This window comes from Aethalodelphis obliquidens, unplaced genomic scaffold (genome assembly GCF_003676395.1).
Source record: "Aethalodelphis obliquidens isolate GAN/ISIS:26980383/991018 unplaced genomic scaffold, ASM367639v1 scaffold52, whole genome shotgun sequence".
Taxonomy (NCBI): domain Eukaryota; kingdom Metazoa; phylum Chordata; class Mammalia; order Artiodactyla; family Delphinidae; genus Aethalodelphis; species Aethalodelphis obliquidens.
Genome location: NW_020837996.1, coordinates 5,353,870 through 5,380,825, shown reverse-complemented (window position 1 = coordinate 5,380,825; position 26,956 = coordinate 5,353,870). Strand labels below are relative to the sequence as shown.

The 26,956-nt window shown below is 42.6% G+C and overlaps 1 protein-coding gene across 2 annotated transcripts in view; it reads left to right on the top strand.

Annotated features, from left to right (window-relative positions):
• DOCK2 (dedicator of cytokinesis 2) overlaps positions 1 to 26,956 on the top strand; it is a 407,498-nt gene that overhangs the window by 101,953 nt on the left and 278,589 nt on the right. For both annotated transcript variants that reach the window (XM_027084336.1, XM_027084335.1), the window contains exons 23-25: positions 1,583 to 1,691; positions 12,847 to 12,917; positions 14,686 to 14,792. In XM_027084336.1, the coding sequence (XP_026940137.1) occupies positions 1,583 to 1,691; positions 12,847 to 12,917; positions 14,686 to 14,792 (287 nt within the window). The remainder of the gene's footprint in view (positions 1 to 1,582; positions 1,692 to 12,846; positions 12,918 to 14,685; positions 14,793 to 26,956) is intronic.

The following is a 26,956-nucleotide window of genomic DNA, read 5'->3' as shown; positions in this document are numbered from 1 at the left end:
ACCCAGAAAGTCAGCAGCAGTTTCCGGATCCCTGTAGTGGATTGAAACATCTGGCATTGACTTCCCCTTAAGCTTCTTACTTCAGGAGGCTTTAGGAAGGGGCCACCTAGGAAAAAAGAAGAGAAGGAGACACAGAGAGTGACTGAGACAGAGGAAAGAGAGATGAAGTCAAAGAGAGAGAATGGCAGAGGGACACCTAGAGACTGACAGAGAGACAAAGTGAGTGATACTCAGGAGAAGAACAGAGAGACGAACACTTAAAGACAGAGAAAAGAGGTAGGAGAGAAGCAGGAAGAAAAGAGGGGCGAGAGCATGGGTGGGGGATTGAGTGGAGACAGCGCTGAGGTGGCCGTGATGGACCGCTCGACCGGTGATTGATGGAGCAAATAAACCCCTTAAGTGTGTCGGCGTTTTATCTGGGGAAAGCACCTTCACGGCAGCTGGCAGCTCAGTGGTGTCTGGCTGTGTAGGGCTGTGACAGGAGACCCTCTATCTGAATGGGAGACAGAAGCACCCTTCTCTGTGTTTCACCCAGAATGCCAAAGATTAGGCTGCAGAATTTTCACCCGTTGGCAATAAAAGCTTGTTTGGAGAGGCCTTGGGGTGAACGACACTCCAAGGCTGGGCCACGAGGGCACTGAGACTCAGGGGCCTGGAGACTGATTTTATGCAAGGGGATGGTTTCTATAAAAAGTCACATGTATATATTAGACAGGCCTTGAAAATCTCTGCAAGGATATCCTTAACGGTTGCTAATTTTATGGTAGGATTAATGAGGAGTCTCACTTCATAAGTAATGCATTTTTTTTCTTTTTACAATATCAATGTAGGGCCTTTATAATCAGAGGCAAAAAATTTTAAATTAGGTATCAAGTACACTCCTGAAATAAGAGGACAGGGAAAATGATGGCCCCTGATGTGGAACAGACACAACTGTATTCATCCGACAAGCGGGCAGTGGCTAAGGGGAAGTGTATTTGAAAATATTTCTCCTTGATACTTTCAAGATACTTTGAAAGTCTGATGACCACAGTCTCCCTCTGATTCTTGCAGAAGGATGAAATTATTAAGGTCCCCTCAGCTTGGATGAGTTTTATTCCTTTGAGGTCCTTCAGGGTTTTAAAAAAGGCAGGAGGGGGCTTCCCTGGTGGCGCAGTGGTTGGGAGTCTGCCTGCCGATGCAGGGGACACGGGTTTGTGCCCCAGTCCGGGAGGATCCCACATGCCGCGGAGCAGCTAGGCCCGTGAGCCATGGCCGCTGAGCCTGCGCGTCCACAGCCTGTGCTCCACGACGGGAGAGGCTGCGGCCAGGAGAGGCCCGCGTACCGCAAGGGGAAAAAGAAAAAAAGAGGCAGGAGGGGGTGGTTTATTATGCCGAGTCAGTTGGATGGTACCTGTTCTGGGGACCTGGGTTTCCCCTGAGTGGCATATGCAAGCAGCGACTGCTGAATCAAGCCCCCTCCCCTAAGTCCCTATCTCCACCCCTGTCTCTTCTCAATGTCAAATGAAGTTTGTGGCTGGCACACACTTTCAAAGGTGTTGCCTGTTGGCTTGAGAAATGACTCAGATGTGTCTTCTTTCAGGCTTTACGAAGGCAAGGAACAGATGGAGTTTGAAGAATCCATGAGACGCCTCTTTGAATCCATCAACAACTTGATGAAAAGTCAATATAAAACAACCATCCTTTTGCAGGTTGGTTTACACTACAAAAGAAAGCAATTCTGTCTTTTCCCTTGGTCATCTGATATATAACAGCGTAGTGAGATAACGTCTACTTTTGCTTGAATAGCAGCCATGTGTTAACTGAAGGCCTGGGCTGGCCCTGTGGTGTAAGGGTCGTGAACACCAAGGGCTCCTCGGAGCAGGAGATGGCATATTTATTGTTCGTTTCCCATGAAGGTAGTGGTGCCTCTTCTTAAATAACTCTGAAGCTTTTGCTCCCTGGAAGGAAGGAGGTCAAACCCGATCCACTTCTAGTGGTGAGAGAAGTTAAGTTGTCAGTCTCTTAAATCGTCCACTTTTTATTCTCCACACCATAAACTGAGCTCCCATTTTGGGGTGAGAATGTCCTCAATAAACGAGATACTTTGGAGAAAATGGGTCCTGTAATTTAGTGGTCCATGACCTACCAACTCTGTAAATCTTTGAGAAACCTTGAGGTCTAACCCTGTGTTTGAGAATGAGTTTAGCAGCCAAGAGGCTGAGTGAAGAGGCTGTTTCAGGGAGACTTCCTGACTTTCACAGCATTTATTCACAAGTGTTCGGGAAGAGCTGCCTCACGAGTTAGGAAGAAGAAAACCCAGACACATTGATTTAAACCAGTGGGTTAATGCAGAGTACCTCCTCTTCTTTTGATCAGAGTTTTCTTTTTAATTGCTAATTTAAATACTCACTAGCTAGCTATGCCTGGGGCTGCCCAGCCTCTGGTTAGAACGAATGAGGTACTAGTCCAGCCAGAATGCAGGTGAGGAGGCAAAGGCAGAAGTCTCTCTGGGGAGTGTTGGCTGCTAACATGATGGATTCCAAACTTTGCATATTAAAGTCCCTTGAGGATCTTGAATAAATTCTGATGACTGACTACCACCAGCAAACATTCTAATTTAATTAGTATGGAGTGTGACTAGGGAAAAGGGAGTCTAAAAATCTCCCAACTTGATTTTAGTATGAAGCAAAGTTTGGGAATCCCTCTGCTAACGGCTTCCTTAGAGGGGAGCTTTGTCTCGTTCATGGTTGTATCCTCAGCACCTAGAACAGTCCTAATACATAGTTGATGCTTGATAAATATCTGTTGAATGAATAACCCTGGGAATAGGTGTTCACATCTCTGTTTTATAGATAAGGAAATTGAAAGGCTCCTATGCACTAAGGGGTGTAGCTGGGATCCAGATCTCTTTCTGCCTGGCTCTAAAACCATGCTCTGAGCCGCTCCATTACACTGTTCTTTATACTCCACATTTAGCACCTACTGGGGATATGGTGGTTTTCTCTGAAATGAGTTGGGGCTGCAGTCTTACAGTTTTCACCTTCTCTTCCCTCTTGCTAGTCTTTTTTTTTTTTTTTTTAAGTCTTCCCTCTATTCCTCAAACCCTCATCATTTCAAAGCAAAGGGAGTAACGGGAGCAGGGGGCAGCATGAAGAAATATGACAAGAGCCAGAGCCTATCACCCCCGAGGCAGAGTGATTTCCACACCTCTTCACACTGATATCACACTGGAAGCAGCTGATTTCCAGTGAGAGACCACACAGTGAGTGTTAGGATATCCGGTGACAGCTGAGGATGCCCGGTTGCAATGAGGGGCTGTGGCATTGCATCAGGTCTGAAATAGGCTCCAAGGAAGCTGAAGTGTGAGGGAGCAGAAAGGATGGACAAACAGAGGAAGCCGGTTGGTGGGGAGGAAATCGGAGTAGATGCCCCAGAGAAGCAGAGGTGCCAGGAGAGAGACCGCATGACCTTGAGAAAGACAAGGGGATAAGCCATCCTAGAGCCACCCTTTCCAATTTCAGCACCTCTTTCCCTGTGATGAACTACAGGTATTTGGGGGGAAGGAATAAAGGGCAGAGGGAACAAGAAGGTAGGGAAAGAAAGGAGGAAAAAAAGAAGGAAGCAAGGAAGCAAAAAGATGAGCCAGGAGAATTTCTGGTCCTTAGGAGACCTGGGTCAACAGAATGTTCTTCTTGATCAGCAATATGATTTTACCCTGGATTTAACTTCTCAGTGTCTCTGTTTCCTCATCTCTGGAACTTCACTGTTTGGATCAGATGAACATTGTCTGCAAAAGAGCCAATTATAAAATGCTATGCAAATGCAGAGAGCCAATAGGATTATTATGGCTTTGGCATGAGTCAGTAAGAACCCAGGTTCTTATTGTCTGGGTAACTGTGTTAGAAATGTCTTGTTTTCCAGGTTATGCTGATTTCTCCTTATGGATTTCTACCCTGAAGTCATGGAAAGGGACTCTGTCTCTTTTTAAATTTACTTTAAGGGTCAAATTTAGCTTCTAGGAGTTATATAAAATCAGTGATGCTTTCCATCTATTCCTATGGTTGTTGAAAAGTTGTCAAAGAAGAATGTAAAGTCATATTCAAATACAGAGAGCAATACCATTTGAAAAAAACTGAATGCTGTTTTAGGGTGCCAGGAATGGGCCGATGAGGGGAAAGGAGTCAGGGCCATTTGATGTTAGCAAACCCCACACAAGAGATCTTCTGCAGACTTTGACATTTGCTACAGGAGAAAGAGCTTTGGATTTCGAGCCAGAGAGATCTGGGTGGGAAATGGGGCATGCCCCCTTGGGCAGGTAACACTGGGCAAATCACTTCAGTTTCCTGGGCCTCGTTTATCCTTTTATAAAATGGGAAGTCTAATTTAGAGGATTATTGAGAGGATTAAATAAAGTAATGCATGTAAAGCATGGTGTGTAAAGCCTGTTACATAGTTCCATTTAAATAATTTTTAGTCATTTATATCTCTCCCTCCTTTACCTCATCGTAAAACAGAAGCCTTGAGGGCATTTTCCTATAGTGGAATCTGGAAGGGAATATTTTTGTTTCTAACCCTGTCACATGAAGTCGAACAGTGTTAGGTCATCCAGTTATTCTGTTAGATCAAGAAACAGATACAAATTTCAAGGAGGATAAACTCACAAGAACTGACTCTATGAAAAATAAAAAAGGAAGGGAAAGTTTCACCAGTGAAATAGTACAACATGACTGTAGTCTTGATTCTGAGCCTGCATGGGGGTACAGTAGGAAAGAGTGCTGTGATCTATTAGTAATGTCTGCCATAAGTTTTGGGTGAGAGCACGGAGTAAGAATGCCAATGATTGACATTCTAGTCCAGACTTTCTACTTCCAGCTGGGTAGTGGCTTAGGTGGAAACCCTAATTCATGCCTGCCTCAGTTCAGAGTAAAGCCTATCTGGTTCAATTTAGCTTTGCCTATTGTGAGTTTTGGGGCCCAAGCAAGTTATTTCTCAATGTCTGAGTTTCATCTGGCTTTTGTGAATTGCTTTCTGTGGTTTTCCTTATTGTTCAGAGCTGGCATGGCAGTAGCTCACCCAAAGCTATGGAGAATTTAAAGCTAGCCATCCAAAGAGGGTAGAGGGAGCATTAAAAACACGTTCCACTGATTGAGTACTTACCGTGTGTCAGGCATGAAGCTGACCTTTCACATGCAGTGTTTTTAGTCCTACCAAAAGTCTGCAAGGAATCGCTGTCTTCAGTGTCCACAGAAGGCTCATAAGGTTAAATAATTCATCCTAAATTATACCTCTTCATAGTGGTGGAGCTATGATTTCAATCCACCCAGCTCTTCTAACTCCAAAGTTAATATTCTTCTCTAAGCCACAACGAATGGGTATGGCCAGGGGTTTCCACGTGTTTTCAAGAATGGGCTGTATGCTCAGAAGTCCCCATGTGTGCCAGCCCTGTGAATATTGTTGATAAAACTGATGGCAGAATGAGACAGTCAACACCAGACAGTTGTGAACTGGATGTAGCTCAAGTGTGAGTAATGGCCATTTGGTGACGTTGTGCAGACCCACTAGACCCATTCTCCTTTAGGTCATGATTCTTTATAATTCTCCAAGTTGATGGTATGAGTGGAAATAAATAAGCAACTCATAATTGTATGATATGCTCCCTTGGCCACTATGATCGCCACACATGATTGCTAATATAGCCACTAGAGTGTCCAGGAGTGCAGGGGGCTCTGCCTTTTAGGTCTCCAGTATCTGAAACAGTGGCTGTCACATAGTGGGTACTTGAATATCTTTTGGCTGAGTGAATGAAAGAATGAATACTAGTTGCACTATTTTATGTTTTAGCATTTATCATGTGTCACATGCTGAGCTAAAACCTTTACATATACTGTTAGCTTATTTGATTTTTATAACCACCACCTTATTAGGCAAATACTCTTCTTATCTCTACTTTACAGTTGAGGAAGTGGAGGCTTAGAGAGATTGAGTAACTTAACCACAGCTGAGAAGTGGCAGGCCTGGGACTTGAATCCAGGCTGTGTAAGCCCAGAGTTTGAAAGTATGGTTTCATTAAAGAGCTGAGTCTTCAGGCAAAATGCTAGGTGGCTAAGCGATGAGCAACGTAAACAACAGCACAGATGGGCAGATGTCTGGTCTGCAGTGATGAAGTTAGGCTAATTAAGGAGGCCTCTTCCTTTCCTCTCTTTCCATTGTTAAGTTTTGTAAAACACCAACATGTCCGAAGTAAGGGAAGAAGGTGGTTCCTTCTGGAGAAGTGGCCTACAGGCTGCCCCCAGAGGTGGGAGAGGGGAGACTCATATTTAACAGCCAGAGCCGGGGTTTCATCTCAAGTTGTTAAATGATTCTTTACTGTCCCCTTCGTAACCACCTACCCCATACTTAAGGGCAGTACTTGGGAATGTTGGATTTATGGAGGGTAGGATGAAATTCTGTTCCAATGAGGTGCTGCAGTCCCATTGATAGCTCTTATTTTTCATTTAATCGTCACATCAACCCTATAAAGTAGGTGACTTTATTCCCTTCATTCTCCTGATGAGGAAACTGGAGCATAGAGAGTTAACTTCCCCAAGGACACTCACGTAAAAGGGACCCACCTAGAGTTGAACTTGGCCTCTTCAGCCAGCCATTTTAAACACTGCATTCTCCTGCCTCATGCCAAGACTCGGGGGCCAGCACACTGTTGGGTTACAGAAAGCACAGAGACATTCATATCCCAGAACCTATTGGTCCCTCTTCCCTTCGCTTTCACTGAAAGACCAGTGGCAAGGGTGAATGTCTGGGGAGAGTGGATGTATTTTCCTCAGGGACAGCTTAGCATCTATAAGGAAGCTGCTGCTTCTGGTCACCTGCGGTGAATCCCTGTAACACTGTTTGTCCGGTTTCCATGGACCTTGACTGTCCATTACTTGGCTAAAATAAAAGGGTTGAAAATTGATGGGATGGGAATATTGTCAGAGCTCTTGAATGAGGAAGATGTCTAGTGTTCTCGTATAACCTTGCACCATTGCAGGATGTGTTCTTTTGCCCAGAAGTCTGTGTCTGCTGGCACCAACACTGTGCAGTCTTGGTTAGAATGAAAAAGAGAGGGCGGGGGGAGATAAGGAACCGTGGAAACACATAGAAGACAAATCCCCGTTGAGCTTGAGGGAGTGCAACTGTGTGGTTTTGATTTTTGTTGCTATTTTTAAACATCTGTTGTGTGCTAGCAGCCCAGGATTATCAGCTCTGGTGAAGTCCATCTGGAGAGCAATCATTTCAAGTGTTTTCCTGCGGCTTCTCTTAGGGCCACAGTAAAATCACGATTCCTTGATTTGGGGCTGGCTCTCTTCTTGTGGCCTGTACCTGGCTTCTGGCAGAGGGGCTTGGAATTGATGATTCATCTAGGAAATTCACTCGGTGCCCCATTATAAACTAATTACTGAGCTGGAAAATGTCCTGGTGACCATTCTTGCAACCTTCATATATGTGGTGAAGAGGATTCTTAACTTAAGGCATATCAGAAAAACTGTACCTTCTTTCAAAAGCCATTCTCCTAAACGGGAGATGTTTCTTTATCTGCCTCCTCCCCCACTTCAGCCTTGTCTCCTGTATTAAAACCTCCGCACTTACCAAGATGGAAACTTTTCCTAAAGCAGGGTAGGCAGTAGTAGAGCGTACTGGTCCGAAGCCAGTTGGACAGAATCAGGTACATATCTTTGCTGTGTATGTGGCTTATTAGCTATGTGGCTTCTGGCAAGTTATTTTTACCTCTCCGTGCTATCATTTTCCTCACTGGTAAAGTGGGATGACAGTGTCTATTCATAGAGCAGTTGTAAAAATAAAATGAGATCATGCATGTATAAAGTTTCCGATAATGGTTTGCTATTTTGATTAATATATTTTAATCCTAATATATACACAGGTATATGTGTATATATATGCACATACACACCTACATAAAAACATCGGTTTGTTTTTATTAAATATTATATGTGATATAGGGATATACACTATGGGATGAAAGTAATAACACAGGAATATAATTTTATGTGCAATAGTAATATTAATGAGAGTAAAGATAATAACAACAGTAGAGCAGCGCAGTTCGCAGGAGTCCAACAGGTCTAGAAAGCCAAGCTGTTTCTAGTCCCAGACCTTAGAAACTTGCAATGAATGGAGGTCTCCAGCGGGTCTTATGGCTGAGCTCTTCTGCCTCCTGGGAGTGCTTGGTGGTAGTGCCTGCTTGAACCCACCTGCTATTACTCCACTCAGGTGTGTCAGGGCTGTGTGAAGGTGAGGACTGTGGACAGGCCTCCTGAGGCCAGTGCTGGCTGTGACAACAGACTTGGCAAACTTCCTGTCCCCTTTGGAAAAGAAAACCACAGGCCTGCCATTTCTCTGTGAGGCCCCCGGGACCAAATGGAAGTTTAATACACCTGTCGAGGTGATAACACCCTTTGAGTCTCAGCATGACAACCCCTCAGTTTGTTTTACTTTATTGCCAGCCCAGGGCTGGGAGGCTGGGAAGATTGGCTCCTTCTGAAGCAGCCCTTGTCCCGGCTTTGCCCAGCTCCTCTTTACTACTAGCTGAAGCATTTAAGTGTGAGTGTCCATGTAGACACCTGGTGATTAGTGCTCTACAGTATCACTCTGAAGCCCTGGAATCACATGCAGCCCTTGAAAGCCAGCAACTTGCTACAGACACTGAAGTCCTGGCTTTCCCCAACTCGCCGAGAATTTCATTTCTGTTTTTGTTCCCTCACTTTGGTCTTAATTATGGTGAGTCCATGTTACACTTTGTCCAGGTGCCAGGTAATGAGGGCTGGTGTCAGAGAGATGAGATAAGGAGAGATCCAGCACACGCACTTTTGGGGGCCTGCTGCGTGCTGGGCATTACAATAGCTGCAAGATATACTTTATTTTGCATCATTCCTCTCTGCCCCACATGAAGATGCTGAGGCTCAGGGGGTGAAGAAATGGGCCTCGGAGCATGCAAGTGCTGGGTGGAGCACAGGGATCCCCCCCACACCCCGCCCCAGGTGCCTGTGGGCCCAGAGCTCTATGTTTCTCAGCCTAAGAGTGAAGGAAGGAGCAGTTTGCTAGAATGCTTAGATGGGCTTTTGTCAGGGCGTGTGCCTCAGATGCCTCTTTAGGATGCAGGGCTTAGACGCTGGCAGCCCACGGGAGCAGTGCAGCCTGCAGGTGTGTTTGATTTGGCTGGCACAGTGTGGAAACAAGTGAACGAGAATGACTCATTCTTTAGACAGAGTGTGGGTTCCACATACCTCCTGTGCCTCCACTGGCCTGTGCTCTTCTCATTTCACTCTTTCTGCTGCTTTCCCAGCCCTGCAGGCATCTGCTTTTGCCATATCTTGATGTTTCCTGATACAGATGGCCTGACCAGCTAGGCTGAAATGTACTGTATACTATAATTGCCTGGAAGAATGTCGTAATGCATCTTAGCATATTAAAATTCTGAAAAGTTCTGCCAAAAAACCCCCTCCAGAAACACCTTACTGGTTTATCTTCGCTTAAATCAAACTTTCCTCTAATTATTTGATTGCAACTCCTTACCCCCGCACCTTCCCGCCACAGAATACCTAACGTCATCCTATGGGAAAAGGGTGTCCCAATAGACCCTAGTTTTAGAAACATTCACTTTGGAATCTTGTTATCTCTTGCCATCTTGATTTGAAAAAATAAAGAATAAATCTCTGGACACAAAATCCAATAATGTAAAGAAAAGATCTGACACATCTGACAACATACAAATTAAAATCCTACTGTGCAATGAAAGATACGATAAACGAAGCTAAAAGACAAGCAACAATCAAACTATAGGACAAGCAAGAGAAAATTCTTGCAAAATGTGTTACTGCAAAGGGGTTAATTTTTTTTTAAACATCTTTATTGGAGTTTAATTGCTTTACAATGGTGTGTTAGTTTCTGCTTTATAACAAAGTGAATCAGCTATATACATATACATATATCCCCATATCTCCACCCTCTTGTGTCTCCCTCCCACCCTGCCTATCCCACCCCGCTATGTGGTCACAGAGCAGCACCTAGCTGATCTCCCTGTGCTGTGCGGCTGCTTCCCACTAGCTATCTGTTTTACATTTGGTAGTGTATGTATGTCCATGCCACTCTCTCACTTCGTCCCAGATTACCCTTCCCCCTCCCCGTGTTCTCAAGTCCATTCTCTACGTCTGCATCTTTATTCCTTTCCTGCCCCTAGGTTCTTCAGAACCATTTTTTTTTGGGGGGGAGATTTTTTGATGATGGCCATTCTGACAAGTGTGAGGTGATACCTCATTGTAGTTTTGATTTACATTTCTCTAATGATTAGTGATGTTGAGCATCCTTTCATGTGTTTGTTGGCAATCTGTATATCTTCTTTGGAGAAATGTCTATTTAGGTCTTCTGCCCATTTTTGGATTGGGTTGTTTGTTTTTTTGATATTGAGCTGCATGAGCTGCTTGTAAATTTTGGAGATTAATCCTTTGTCAATTTCTTCATTTGCAAATACTTTCTCCCATTCTGAGGGTTGTCTTTTCGTCTTGTTTATGTTTTCCTTTGCTGTGCAAAAGCTTTTAAGTTTCATTAGGTCCCATTTGTTTATTTTTAATTCCATTTCTCTAGGAGGTGGGTCAAAAAGGATCTTGCTGTGATTTATGTCATAGAGTGTTCTGCCTATGTGTTCCTCTAAGAGTTTTATAGTGTCTGGTCTTACATTTAGGACTTTAATCCATTTTGAGTTTATTTTTGTGTATGGTGTTAGGGAGTGTTCTAATTTCGTTCTTTTACATGTAGCTGTGCAAAGGGCTTAATATTAATGATATATAAAGAATTCCACACCAATAAGAAATCACCCAAAAGAAAAATGGGGAAAGAATATAAACAAGCTATATATAGTAAATACAGTTTTTCAATAAGTATAGAAAAGGTGCCCACCTGGACTAGATCCAAAAATTCGCAGATTGCAGCTGCAAATTATGTATCAGATTGACAAAATGAGACAGATTTGTATACTAGTGTTAGCAAGGTTATAGGGAAAGGAGTAGAAGGAAATTGATTACTGCTTCTAAGTTAATATGACATTATCTCCTAAAACGTATATGTGTATACATTTGTATGTACATTTGCATATGTGTACATACATTTTACACACTAATTTCTCTTCAAGCAGCCCATCCATCACACAGGGGTTCTCACAGATACACAGATGCATATTTTAATATTTTCTTATCACTTATTTTATAATAAAGAAAAACTAAAGATAGCATGGAGTCCGTCAGTAAGGAGGACTTGGTGTACCCATGTGAGCATTGTTGTGCAGTGATTAGAAATGAAGAGTGCACTCTATGAAGTGGTGTGCAAAAATACTGGTGATAACATGGTTAACTGCAAAAAGCAAGTTACTGAACTGTATAATCACACACATACATGTGCACGTGCACATGCATGCACACACACACAAACACATACTTGTTCATGCACAGAAAACAGTTGGGACTCACCACAATATTGACAGTGATCCCTTCTGAGGAGTAGGGATTGGGGCTGAGATGGAGATGTGGGACTTCAGGGACAATTTTCACCCTAATACTTGTGTGAATTTTTTAATATCAAACATATAATACTGACTTGTAAAAATCATAACAAGAAAAAAAAGCGTGGGGGCACGGAGAAAAACAGTGCTATTTGAGGTTTGCAAGGAGTGGCTCTGTAAGTGGCCTGCCTGATTGTGAATCCTGGCTCTGCCACTTGCTAACTTTGTGACCTAGTTAGCTATTGAATCTTGATGCCCTAGTGGTTCCTGATCTATGAAAATAGTGTATCCCTTGTAGGCTGAAATAAGGTTTAACAAAATAATCTAACAGCATGGTGTCTGCTCCACTGAACACTCTCAGAGGATAGTCATAATTGTTATTTATGTTAACTAAGAAGTGCAACTGTATGTGGCTAGGATAAGATTTTCTTTAAAAAAAGAATTTTCTCTATTTTAATTTTGGTCTGTTTGTAAAAGGATGATACTTGTTGACTATGAAACACTTAGAATATACAGAAAAATAAGAAGAAAATATAAAATGGATACATCTACCAGATTTTTAAACATTATTTTCCAACTATGTGACTTACAACTCCTCCTGTGGAAATTACAGTCTACTCTGCTGTTTAGCAAATGGTGCTGTTTTGCAAGGGCCTGGGTCTTTTTCCCACCTATGGATGTATCAGTTATCTTGCACAGAGGACAGAAACAATCCACCACAATGCCCAGTTTTCCTAACCCAGCTAGTGGACCAAAACACGCTGACGATTGTTCACAAATTGGCCAGGGAGAGAAAATAGAAATAACTCAATCCATGTCATCCTTGCCACCAACAAAACAATTCAAGCTTACCATCTTCCAATAAAGATAGAAGTTACCCTTTATTGAGCACGCAAATATGTCTGGCTCTCTGCTGGATGCCACATTTATATTATTTTGAATCTGTACAATCCTGCAAAATAGACATTATTTCCTCTATCTTATGGATAAGGAAATTGAGACATCAGAGAGGGTAAGTGTTTTGTCCAAAGTCACCTGGCCACTAAGGAGTAGACCCAGGATTTGACTGTAAGTGTGTATAACCTCAAAGTTGTTGATTGCTCTACTCTACATTTCTGCTCCCTTGAAGACAGAAGACACTTTTGAAAGAGGTACACCTGGTGTTTCAATCTACATGCAGAGTCTGAATCACTGTAGCAGTGCCCAGGATTCAGGATCATTTTCCCTTGATCTGTGTTATGTTGCAAAGTATTCTCACCACCAGGCAGAGTTGTTGGCCGTGGGCACTGCTCATGTTTATTTCACTTTCTACCTAGGTGGCAGCTTTGAAATACATCCCATCTGTCCTCTATGATGTGGAAACCGTCTTTGATGCAAAGTTACTCAGGTGAGCTTATGGTGTGTACTTTCCTGGGCTCTGTTGTCAAGCCAGGGATTCAGAGGGAGAGGAGAGCTCTTGTGAGTAATTCCAGCCAGGCGCTCAGCGCGGGGACAGGGAGGACACATGGTCAGAGCTTCCTGCAGGGATATTGGTGTGGGATTTTTACAGTTTCATTGGGTTGTGTCAGATTTGGTGAAAACCAACTATAAAGTAAACATCCTTCTTTGACGATATCAGTGATGCAGAATATGAACATGTAGGTTAAAAAACTGATGTTTGGTGTAAATGTCTCCATTTCACCTGGGCTTGAAGGTTATTTTGGGGTTCCAGTCTTTGCCCTGTAAGCCCTGTAGTTACAAATGGAGAACAACCTATGGACACTTAATGGGATAATGAGATGGGCTCCCCTTCGCTCGCTCCTTCTTCACCCCATTCCTCTCATGGGAGGAACACATTATTTTACTGTGCTTATGCTCTTAGAATAGGGGCATCTGAGCCAGATACACCCTTTTCCTCTTTTTCCTAAATTCACTTAAGTTCCAAGATAACGTATAGAAGATTTTAAAAACTTTTTATATTGCAATACTTTTAGATTTGGAAAAGCACTTCAGAGACAGTGTATAGAGAGTTCCTGCATACTTTTCACTCAGCTCCCCTTAATGTTCACATTTTAGATAACTACAGCCTAGCTATCAAAACTAAGAAATAAACATGGGCACACTTCTTTTCAGTGCATTCCAAACTTTATTCAGCTCCCGTCAGTTTATCCACTGTTCATACGAAGATTTCTTCTGGCTTCTTCTCATTCTTCTGGTCTCAAGCTAAATGTTATCTTCTTGGAGAAGCTACCTCTGAACATTGTAAATAAATTCTATTCCTCCCTCAACCCCTGCACCGTTACTCTCTGACACAACTCCCTGTTCATTTCCTTCATTGCATCTACGGCCTTGTATTGATTTGCTTGCTTTTGTGTTTGTACGTTGACCTCCATTAGAATGTAAGTTCCATGCCAATTGGGACCAAGTCTGTTCCTATTGTATCCCACTGCCCTGCACATTGCCTGTCACATATTAAGTAGATGCTTAATAAGGATTTGAAAGAATGAATAAGCACAATGAGCTGATTTTGGAAAGCTGACAGGAGCTGTAATTTTGTTTCAGTGGTATTTTTATTTTCACTGTATTTGGAAAGAGCTATCTCCTTTTTCATATCCCAAACTGGTTCTAACCCACAACTTTTCAGAGTTTTTTAAAAAATTAAGGACGTTTTTGATCTTAAGATTTATCATAAAACATTACTAAGCATAAAACATTAGTGAATAAAATGGCATGGCAATGAAATTAGAATCTGGTTTTGACCCTCCCTAGCTGTGTAACTTTGGGAAAGTTAGTTAACCTTTTTAAACCTTACATTTCCCACTTGTAAAATTGAGATAAGCATTGGATCTACGTCATAGAATTGTGAGGCTTAAATGGCACAGTGGATGTCAAGTGCAAAACATGTGCCTGGTACACACAGTAAGTGGTTGGGTTTCTTGATATTATTGTCAGATTTCCACATCTCTTTGAACGCTGTCAGTATTCAACACCAAGACCAACTATGCATACTTACTGAAGGCTTATCATGCACGGAGGTGGGGGGCGAAGGGAGCAAGAGGTACATTGTTTCTGCCCCTGCAGAGCTGGCAGGCTGGGGATGGACAGACTGTAAGTGCCAGTGGGTGGCAGACATTGGTTTAACGAGCTCTGCGTGCTCTGGTTTTTCCTGCCTTTAGCCAACTCCTCTATGAGTTCTATACCTGCATCCCTCCCGAGAAACTCCAGAAGCAGAAAGTCCAGTCCATGAATGAGATAGTCCAGAGCAACCTCTTTAAAAAGCAAGGTGAGTGCAAAGCATCCTGGCCGGTTGGGGGTGCCAGAAACCCCACGTGCTCATCACATGCTGCGCAGTTAGGAAATGTTTCTTCTCTAACAACTCCCTTGGTCTGAATGAAGGGGGAAAGCAGAAAGTAGCTGACGACTTAGATATCAGAATCTAAACTAATTTAGGGAAAACATAGGCTGAACTGTTTGTTTTCCTGAGAAAGTTTACTGAGAGGCTAAATTTGGAGTCATTTTGCTGTGAGGTTTTTGCTCTACGTGAGAAGTAGGTAAAGGTCTGATCCCTTCACAGAGGCACCAGTGGCTTCAGTCTCCTGTTGTGTTTGCTTCCAGGGGCACTCACTATATAAGCAAGCAAACACACATTAACTATATATTCTCCCCTGGTCTTTTATTACTACTCTCATAGTAGCATGTTATACAACTGCTCTGGACGTTGCCTTTCTTCACGTAACGGTATTTCCTGGAGAGCAGGAAATGACAGTGGACTTGGGCAATGGTTGTGGTCAGAGCTTCTGCTCACCCAAACTGATCTCTGGTAACCACCAGTCCCCAGCCAGCATCCCACAGTCAAGAGCCTTGGGGTTCCCTGTTTTTAGGATCAGTGGGATGGATGGCCACACGTCCTCCAGCTATGAGCAGGTAGGACTTGGATGTCAGTATTCACCATTTCCTACAACACTCCTCTCTGTGAGAAGCAAACTGTGCAAGAAATACGAAGTCTTAGAAAGCAGAGGATCAGTCATCTCCCACCCGGGATTTATTCAGAGTGAAGCTTGAATATTTATGTATTAAAGATTCAGGAACCACTTCACTGTAAAGACTTTCCCCCCTAATGTCTGGTTGACATGGTGCATCCAGAATTGCTGTCTGAATCTCATCCCGTGGAATTAAAGCTAGGAGAAGGGCATGGGAAGAAAAGCGTTCTTGTGATTTCATATTCATGCCTGGAGTTTCCTGACCATTTAGACAGATGTGTGACAGCAGGTTAACGCAGTACATACATGGTTGGTTTGTGCAAGGTGGTTTGTGTAAGGTGATTGGAAACTAATCCTGGTTAAGTCTTACTGTATGCCTTGTATTACTGGGTTTTTTTAAGTGAGCCTTCCTCGGTTTTCACCTTCTGATTTCCATGTCGGAATAAATTACCCTCACTCTGAAAACTTTGAAATATGCCTGCCCCTTCCTGCCCTGGCAGTCCCTTTCTGGATTTCAGGTGGTGTCACTGTAGAAGTGAAGTGAATCCCATCCTAGGGGCGTGGCAAGGCCGACTCTTGCTGCATGTGGTGCTGCACAGGCAGCAGAGAGCAAGGGCTGCTTGGCTCCCTTTCGTTGTTCAGAGCGGCAGTCATGGTCAGGGGCCCGGCTCAGCATCGAGGCCAGATGGAGTGTTAGCGCGGTCCTGGATTGGGCATGCGGTGTCAGTTCCAGCCTGGTAGGAGTAGGAGTGATTCCTTTACTGGAGTCACATCTCCTGGGCTGATGGTGGCCTCTGAGGGTTAGCATAATCACAGGGCAGGCTGGACAGCTGCTGCTCGCCAGTCCTGCTGCGTCTTTGAGTTTCAGATTCAGTAAAAACCCTCTGATGAATATTAATTGACAGAAGGCCAGCCCCAGTGTTGTACACAGTTACAAAGAAAATGCAAAATTCTTACCTTTACATACGTACAGAGACTAGAAGTAGGTGAACAGAGAGCCCTTCGGGGACCCATTTTAAAGAGGCGGCAATGTATAATTAGTCTATCCATCCTTGGTTCACGTGTGAAAGCAGTATGCTCTTATGCACAGCTTAAAGGTAACTCTTCTCCCACTATTTATTTGTTAAGTGAACTCTCTTACAAAAGTAACCCAAAAGGAAAAGAATCTGAAAAAGAATATATATACACACACACACATATATATATCTGTATATATCTGTATATATGTATATATATATAAAACGGAATCACTTTGCTGTACATCTGAAACTAACACAACATTGTAAATCAACTATACTTCAATTAAAAAAACAAATTAAAAAAATACCCCAAGGGAAACTTCAGCTCAGCCTTCTCCTTAAATCCTCAAGTTCCAAGTGAATACAATCTGAGTTCATACACACGAACTTACTGGGTGTCTGGGGCTCTTGGGTGAGTGTCTCCTTTATACCCTGAAATAAGGGGAGTTTGATTCCTTGGCCAAGTCTGAGTTACAATGAAATCCCTTCTGTTGTTCTCCCTGTGAATTGTCCTGTGCCTCCGGGACCCAGTTTGCTTTAAGTCTGCACTTATCTAACTGCCAGATGTGCAAATTGCCTGGAGTATTGTCGGTGACATTAGCTTGTACTCACAGCCTTGAACACTTGTACTGACATCAAGCAGAGGAACCAGAAGGCTTTTAAGCACTTTCCGAAATGTTGGCAGACTATCCTATTGGCCTCTCTTCAGGAGGGTCCTATGCAGAAGGGTTTACTGGTTAAGGGCACTGGTTCTTGGGTTGGATTCCTACTTTAGCCCCTTTTCAGCTGGGTAACCATGGGCAATTTACTTAACCTCTCTGATCTTCAGTAAGCTCATCTGTAAAATGGGAAAAATGATAGCAATGTCTGTCTTAGAAGGCTGTTGTGTGGGCTGATGAGACCAACAGTACGTTTAAAGTGCTTATCAGAGCAATATAATATCCCATACTAAGTGATCACTGTTATTACTGGTGTTGTGGTTATTATTTCTGCTGCTCCTTTCATTTTCCCAACTTCTGTCCTTACCTTCAGGTTCTTTGCAATAAGGTCATCCCTTCATAGTTGATAGTTGCACGTAACCCTAAGCTAAGCTTCCTTGTTTCCCTGAAAACTGTGTGTTTTTCTCCAGGGTCTGAGAAGCACAGGACTTAAGGAACAAAAAGGCCTTGGTCTGTATCCATGTCTCATTCCTGCTTTGAATGGGTTTTCCAATTTTTATTTCATTTCCCTAGAGTGTTTTTGCATAGGACCTGTGCGATGTGAGCCCAGAAGAATAGGTCAGGGTGAGATGTTTGTGGTTTCTCACCTCATTGTTTACCTTGCTGCACGCCTCAAGATAGTTACATAGTTTGGGACACTTGACAGACATCCTCTAGGATGGTTTGCTCCTTGGGGCTCTTTTAAAACATACACACACACACACACACACACACACACACACACACTTTTTAATTCTTTCTTCTTTCATGGAGGCAATTAGCCTCCATTCGCCTCAACTTTTACTTGACTTGTGATCCGAGTAAAGTACTTAATCCTTATAAGTCTCAATTTCCTCGGCTGTAAAGTGGGAACAACCACAGAACGAGTCTCATTGGGTTTTTGTGCAGACTGAGTGGCATAATGTGACTTGTTAGCCTGGGGTATGAGGGAGTCAGGGGCCACCAGCAGTCGAGGTCCCTCAGGGAGTGGCTTGCCCTGTGTGAATGACTTCCGGGTTCAGCGGGAGGAGAACTGGGACATCTATGGAGACGAATTTCCTGTTTTCTCCAGCTCAGGCTTGCCTGATGGTGCTGATGGGAGAAGGGATGAATAGGTACGCCCCGAGGAAGCTCTTGAGGGGAGTCTGTGAGAAAACCAAACCGTCTGTTCCTTTGGAACAGATTTGTCCCTGCTTAGAACCTAATCTCTAAGTAACGTGTCTTTTGAGTCTGATGCTAATCGCATGTGCCATCTGGTTCAGTGTAAACTACTTTAGGATCCACACTGCTCACTTTTCTCAACTTCCAAAACAAACAGGGGGCGGTGGGGGGAAGACAGAGAGACAGAGAGAGAAACAGAGAGACACACAGAGAGAGGGACCAACAGAGAGACAGAGAAAGAGAGAGAGACAGAGATCTGGCAGAGATTTGGAAACCCTTTCAATGTTTATTTTCAGCTAGTGGGATTTTCTTCGGAAACTTTGTTGAGAAGCCATTCTCTGAACACAAATCATCCAGTTTTCCTTTTATCAAGGTGTAGTTTCCTTCTTTCCCCCTCTTCTTATCTGTTGCCCACAGTATCTGGAGCTGCTAGGACCTCAGTTCACAATGGGCGAGGCCTCTGTGGTGGGAGGGGGCACAGACATCACTGTCCAGTGCCCTAGCGGGGATTGTCTTTTCTAATCATCACATCATTGCAACACTGGTCTGGAATAGAGAAGAGTCCTCTTGTTCTAACAGTTATTGCTTTGCTTGGTGAACTTATGTAACATCTCTGAGCCTCCGGGGTTCCACATCTGAGAAATGTGAGTAGGAACGTTGCCATTAGAGTATGGACTTTTGGTTTAGGAAATCCCTGTTTCTGATCCTGACTTGATCCCTTACTAGCTCTGTGTTCCTTTGAACAAGTAACCTCTTTGAGGCTTGGTTTCTTTAGCTGCAAAAATGAGATCATGCATGTAAAACAACGAGTAGAGTGCCTGACACAGTTGCTGCTTATTTAAAGACATTTATTGTATCCCCTGTGTAACAGTAATGACCACAGGAATAATAATGACATCAACTGCATCTTAAAGGAAGAGACATTTATTAAATGCCAGCTATATATTATTTGCTATATAGGACATAAACATATAGTAAATTCTTACAACCCAATTACATAGGTATAATTATTCTCATCTTATAGATGGGAAAACCAAGGCCTAGAGAGTCAAGTAACTTTCATCCCAATGAGACCAAGGGTTATATTACAATGTATTAGTGCATTAGTGTATTTGGCTATGTGATTCTGGGGTAACAAATCAATCTCCAAATATCAGTGGTTTAACAAAGGTTTGCTTCTCTCTGTGCAAAGTCTGATAAAGGTCAGGAAGGTCGGACGCCTTTTGTCCCTTGTGAAGCTATGCCAGCTTGTACCCATGGCCTCTTTGCAGCAGGGAAGAGAGCGAGGAACGAAGTACAACCACTTTCAACTACATCAGCCTGAAAGTGACACCCAGAGATTCCACCCGCAGTCCACTGGCCAGACCCCATCACGTGTTCCCAACCTAGTTGCAAGGGAATCTGGGAACTGAAGGGAAATGCATAGCATATTTGATGACCGTCTCTGCTACCCATAGGTAGCAGTGGTGGAGCTGGATTTGGAACACAAGTCCTTTGAATAACAAAACTCCTCTTCTTTCCACTACACCATGCTTTGTTCTTATAATGAATAAAAAGGAGAAGATATGTTTATTTTCTTATTGAAAAATGCTTCCTTCTCCATGTTAGAGAAGGTTTTTCTTCCTTCCTCACTCTCTGCCCCTGTTCCAAATACTGGGCAACTCTCTGACAGCTGTGTACGGGGACCTTTGCTTGGGCAGGAGATGGGACTCTAGCTGCCAGTGGTTGCTATGTCACTGCAGGTTTTTAAAGCACAGCTTTCCTGCAGTGAGAAGTGGTATAAGCAGGCTGCCTGGGACTTGGGATGTCCACATCAGGCTGGGTACTATGACTGCTGTGAAAGACAAGGCAGGAAAGGAACAAGTCCTCTTCCTCCGAGGACATGCTCTGGGCTCCTGGCTGGCTCCTCGTCTCTCCTGGCACCATACATGACCTTCCACAGTTCTTTTCTTCGTGAATACTGCCCGGAATACCTTCTACTGCACCCCCCCCCTCCCCGCTCCATTCCCTACTCCCACCCCTAGACACACTAACTAGTAACTCCCACTCATCCCTTTAAGACCCTGACCCAAGGTCAAGTGTGCAGTGCGTCTTCCCTGATGTCTCAGGCATCTCAGCCTAGTCGCATTCCGCATTTACTCAGTCCCTCCTGCAGGACAGGCCCTGGGGTGGTAGTGCAGATACAGCCGTGCCAGTTTGCAAATTTCTGCACCACACTCAACGTGCAAAGACGATGAAGCTTCTTGGTTTTGTTTGTTCTAAATCTAATCTAATCTTTTTGAGTCTCCACCTCACTTTGTACTGTGGCAACTTAAAATTTTCAGTCAATGACATCTTGTGGCTTCAGATTTAACAAGTCTTTCTGTTTCAAAATAGTTCCCCTTCCCTCTCCAAAATAGTGTCTGGGACCAGGTCCCAGGGACCCAATTAGGAAAGGGAAGAGAGACTCTGTTTTTGCCTTTTCCCACAACCTATCTAAAATATCTCTCTTTGGGACTTTAGTCCAAGGTGGGCATGTTGGGACACACATGTCTTGTGGCTTCCAGGGCCGCTACCTTTTTGCTCTATAGTATCTTCTTTTCTGAGGAAGCCTTCCTCATCTCTCTTCCCTGGGGCTATAACAATGGAATGGCTGCCAGGGTTCTTGACCAATGGGGGGAAGTGTGACAGTAGAGAGTAGCACATTCAAAATATTATCCTGGATTCTCAAAGGGGATAAAGCAAGACATAGAATCTCTGCGGGGAAGATTTCTCAGACCTTAGGTGCATCTGGGAAGTTTGCTAAAATTGCAGAATCCTGGACCCTACCCCAAAGATTCTGACACTGCAGATCTGGGGAGAGGCCAGGGATGTACATGGTATCAGCCCTCCAAGGGGATTCTGATGCAGGTGGCCCCCTGACTGACCCTCTCTAGTTGGCAAGTGGAGCTCCTAGAGCCTGAGTGGGGGAAGGAGAGCAGTGCAGCAAAGAGGAGCAGATCCCACAACACATAGCAGAGACCTCACCCTGATACTTGGCATTTCTCTCTCTCATTGTCTGTTGGTGCGACTATCTATGCTGCTGGAGAGAGCTCCTTACGGATAAGGGATATATATTATTTCTTTATGTGCCTAGTCTGCCTAGGGCCTCACTGATATCCACTCTCAGAAACTAGTCTGTGCACCTAGGCAGTAAAATATACCATTATTCAGTGACCAGTGTCCCTTAAAACAAAGGAAAAGGGAAGATGGGACCTCAGTTGTAGAGAACAGGGGTTGTCATAATACTCGACTCATAATGTAGCTCATCACTGGTCCACACAAGGGCTTGCTTTTATTTATTAACATATTTAGTTAGTTATTTTTAATAATAAATTAAACATCCTTGCACTCACCACCCAAACCAAACACTAGAAACTGAACAATCAACTACCTATAACTATGTGTGTCTTTCCGCACCTAAGGTAACCCATTCTTGAATCTTTTGTTAATCATTCCACTGCTTTAATGCAGTGTTACTGCATCTATACATATCTCTAGTGTTTTGGTTATTTTAGCTTTATAAAGAAGGGTATTGAACTATGAGTAATTTGAAGGGACTTACTTTTTTCACTTAATATTATACTAAAATTCATTCATATTAAAAACTGTTGGAGTTCATTTTTCTGATGAGTGTAGAAAATTCTATTGTGTGAATAAGCCATAGTTTATTCACTCATGCTTTCAATTTTAGGCACTTGGGTTGTTTCGGATTTTTTTTTTTATTGTAAGCATTGCTGCTAAGAATATTCTTGTACATGTCTCTCTTTGTACATGTTCAAGAGTCTCTGTGGAGCATATAACTACCAGTAGACTTGCTTGGTCATGGGAGATCTGAATATTTAACTTCAGGAGATACTGCTAAACGCGTTTCCAAAGGTGCTTGCACTAATTTACTCTGCCAGCAATAGTGGATGAGAGATTATGTGGATCTGCATTCGCTTCAACACTTGATATTGTCCCAATTTAAAAATTTGCCAGTAGAATGGGTGTAACATACGTCATCACTGTCTTGATCTGCAGTTTCTTGATCACCAGTGACACTGAAAATCTTTCCTTGTGTTTCTTGTCACTTGGGTTTCATGTCTGTGATGCCTGTCCATGACTTTCATCCATTTTTCTTTGGGGTTGGTTGTATTCCTCTTATGAACTTGCAGGATGTTTTATATATTCTTCATACTCATGTTTTGCTGATTTTATGTATTATGAGAATCTTCTTCCCACTTACAGCTTGTCTTTTCATTTTACTTAAGATATATATATTTTTTCATTTCTTACTCTTTGTACAGATTTATCCATCTTTCTAACAGTCAAATCTTTTTGTGTCATCTTTAAGAAATCTTTCTCAATACCAAAGTCTGAAAGATTTTCATTTATGTTTTTACTAAGAATTTCATAGTTTTGTTTTTGATACACAAGTCTTTGATCAACCTATAGAGCTTATGTTTTATGTATGGTGTGAGGTAGGAGTCTGATTTTGTCTTTTTTGCCATTTGGCCACATAGCGTTCCCAGTTTCAAGTGTTGGCCAGTCTTTCCTTTCTCCAAGTCAGTGTCATTTTCCATTTCCAGGACATTGCTTTTCCCTGGGGACTTGAGGGCAGGGTTGTTGGAGCCTGGATTCAATCCCTGGTCCACAGTGTGCAGTTTCTCTGTGTTACTTGTGGGTGGAAGGGTCAGAAGGGTCAGGAGAAAGGGATAGCCTCTCCTTCCCAAGCAAGGCCCCAAATTCGGATCCTGTGTTATGTTAGCATCCTGGGAACTATGTGCCAAGAAATAACACTTCTCCACGTTTTGGACCTTCTCAGTTATGAAAAAAATGAGATGGTTTCTTGGAATGATCATTTTTCTTATAGCAAGAAATTTCTTGGGCCCATGGGGCAAGCTTCTTGTAGTTTCTGTATGTATCTGATAGAAAGAGCACTGAACTGAGAGTAAGGAGACCTGAATAATAGCAACAATAATGTCAGCAGTAGCAACTGTAGGTGAGGTTTACTGAGTGCTTATTATACACCAGGCACTGCGACAAACACTGATGTACATTATCTCATTTACTGCACAGTTGTGTGATCTTCGGCAAGTCACTTAAGCTCTGTAGAACAACTATAAAATCACGAGACTGAGCAAGATTTTCCAGAGCTCTACCGACATGAAAATCTTTGATTTATAAAAGTATTCCCTGAGTGACAATGGCAATACTGCTGAGTCTTTCTAACACCATTTAGTGCCTAAAAACGCCTTCTCCCATATATTGCCCCCAACACTTCTAAATGTCCTGCCTGAGCTGGGAGTGAGGAATGAGGATATTTTATAGAAGGTTAAACGGATGCAGGGAAGTGGCACGATGCCCTCAAGATCACACAGCAAGGCTCAGAACCCTGGAAAAGGTAAAAGGATAGTCTTACTGGAGCCAATTTATTTTCTTCCAGAAAGAGCTGTTGAGTTTTGAGAATCTAAGATTTTTCTCCTCAGAGCATTTGGAGGCATCGAAGATCTTTCTTCAGATAGGGGCTTGCCCCTCCCACCTACAGTGTTACAAAGCTACCTCCAGTTCCAAAACGTCCCTTCTACACTTGCAGATCTGAGAAGGGGCTGTTCCTTACATCTCTTTCCTTTTCGATGTGACTGATCTCAGAATTCAATGTCAGAAAGAAACGTTCAGATCCAGAATCAGAGAAGACAGTGATTTAATAAGCTGCAGAACAAATCCAAGAGAGATTTATTAAACTGTCCTCTTTTTTTTTTTTTGGCTGAAGTTAAAAAAAAAAGTTGGCATACAATCAAAGAAAAGAATCCCTCTTGAACCTCCTCAGATACTTAGAATAGCAGCTTTTAATGACATTACAGAATACAGTTTAATTGGGGGCGGAGTGTGGGGCAGAGAATCCCAGATTACTTCTTTAGTGGTAAACCAAATCAACTCTTGTGCAATTAAAAGCAATTTACCTCATTAAAACTAAAGAGCAAATTCAGGCTGTTCTCACACCTTTCAAACCAAGTTCCATGGGATTTTTTCCAATTTTGGAATGACAAGTGGAAACACACAAAAGGATAGAGTTTATATAAATCTTTAAAAGGTTCTATGTTTACTCCAAATTTTTTGTTTGTTTTCATTGTGAAGTTACAGTTATAGATGGTTTGAATTATACTGAGGCAGGTTTTAAAATGTTCAGAGACTTTTACGTTGACCTGTTTAAGTTTGATTTTGCCGATTTTTTTTCTCCACATCTTCCTAGAATAGGAGAATGTTTCCTTAAGACCATGATACAGTTGAATTGAAGACCAGCTGAAGATTTAATTCAATAATATTTATTGAAAAGCTAAAAATGTAGCAACACTGTGTTATGGGAAATGTGAAAGAAATACAGTAATAAATAATTTCATGGTCACCATTTATTTAACTGTTTTGTGGCAGGCACTATGCTAAGACTTTTCACACATTATCTCATTTCATTATCATGACATCCCTGTAAAGTGTAGATATTAATACCCCCTTTTACAGGTGAGGAAACTGAAGGTTAGAGAGGTTGGGAAACTTACCAAGAGTCATAGATCAAGTAGCATGGCAGGGCCAGGATTCCAAATGGGGTCTGTCTGATTTCAACATCCACTCTCTAAACTGCTGTGCAATATGGCATCTGGAACAGAAAATTTTCAGCGCCCCCCAGGGAGCTTACAGTTGGGAGAGAAAAGACTTACCCCAAAGATCTTCAAACTTGAGCCCACATAGGCCATGAAGGTAATAGAAATGAACGTACAGAGTGATAGTTATTATGCCATTTATATAGTAACCTAAGCAAATATATTAAATATATATTATATCTATAGTATATAATATATATAACAACCTAAGCAAATATATTATGCATACATACACACACACAAACACACTTAATGTCATCTTCAGTTATATTTTTTACAACAGATTTTCCATTTGCCTAGTAAACGTGTGAGAACTTTCTTCACTTCACAAAGAAATGTGATTCCTTTCATTTTTTCCCTAAAGCACAGTGCCATTTGGTCAGTCATTCATTTCCCCACCTTTGACAGAGATAAGTATACAGAAGAATATTTCTCTACTACTAAGGAAACAAGAGTGAAAATGATCAATCCACACACAGCTCAGAGTGGGGAGCAATAGGGAGCAGTGAGGACTGGGGCAAAGTCCATGTCATTGGGTATATAGGACAGCTGTGAATCAATGCTAAGTGATTGTTACTATCTATGTCAATATGTGGGCCCAATGCTACCTTATCTCTCTTTTTTTTTCTTTTGAGAGAGAGGTCCCACAAATTTTTTTTTATGAGAAACCTGCTGATTTAGGTTTTAAATGATATTTTCAGGCTGAATAAAATCTGCATATGGACCCAGCACAGCAGCCTCTGGTGTAAATTTATAATTTACAGGGTTTTAAATAATTTATAGGGTTTTAATAAATGTATTATAAATTTATAGAGTTATTTACAAATAATCCCATAAGAATGACTACTATTGGAATTCAGTGAGAATAGTGCTTTTGGAATGTTGAGGACAAGAAGAGGTAGGATGTCAGCTGAACTTTGAGGGGTAGTGAGTATGATGTAGGCCCTCTCCAGGAAACAGTTCTTCGGGAGAACTTGTAGTGTCAGGGCTGGAGCACTGTCTCACTGAAGACCACTGCCTTTCAAGCCTTAGGAGAGCTCAGGGTTCATCCTTGCCTGACACACTCCCTTGCTAATGAGGGCCTCAGACCACACCATAACCTCTATCAGGCATTCTCCTGGGAGTGCTGGGCATTGTTGGAAAAAATGACGTTTATTGTTCATAGAAATTAGTATTATAAAAATATTGTGTTTTTGTAGAATATTTGGAAGTAAATAAAAGCACCTGTGATCTCATGATTTAGAGGTAAACATTGTTATTCTTCCTTTCTTTTGTATCATATATTATATATAACTGGGATAATGTTTTGCCAGGTTTGTCATCTGCTTCTTTCACTGAGAATCATTAGGAACGTTTTCCCATGCCATTTCTAAGGACTTCATAGGACTCTGCTGTATAGATGGGCTATAACTGATTTCACTGTTTTCCTATTTAGGGACATTTGGATTCATTTAATTTTATGCAAGAAAAACTTACTGGAATTCGTTGTCTTAATAGACAAATGGTTGTCCTCTGTGCTCCTTATTTCTTCACTGTTGGGCATGAATCTCATCCAGCTTTTCTAGTGCTTGTCGAGGATTCTTATTCTCCCTTCTTCCTCCTCTTCACGTGCGTGCGGGGGCGCGCGCGCGCGCGCACACACACACACACACACACACACACACACACAGACACACACACACACACACACACTCGGCCACAGGTTTTTTCTATCTCCTTGTGCGATAGGCTCAGCGCAAAGCAGATCATGTTGTCCTCTCTTAAAGAGCTGGAGCGGCATGTTCCCATTTGGGAGGGACACGTTTTCACAGCCCTGCCGTCATTCTTGATGGTAGGGGGTATGTCTGTGCATGGACCTTCCCTGCAATACCGGGCACTCAAATGCAACCACACTGAGAGCCCTCATTAGCCCTGGGCAGCCACAGTGGAT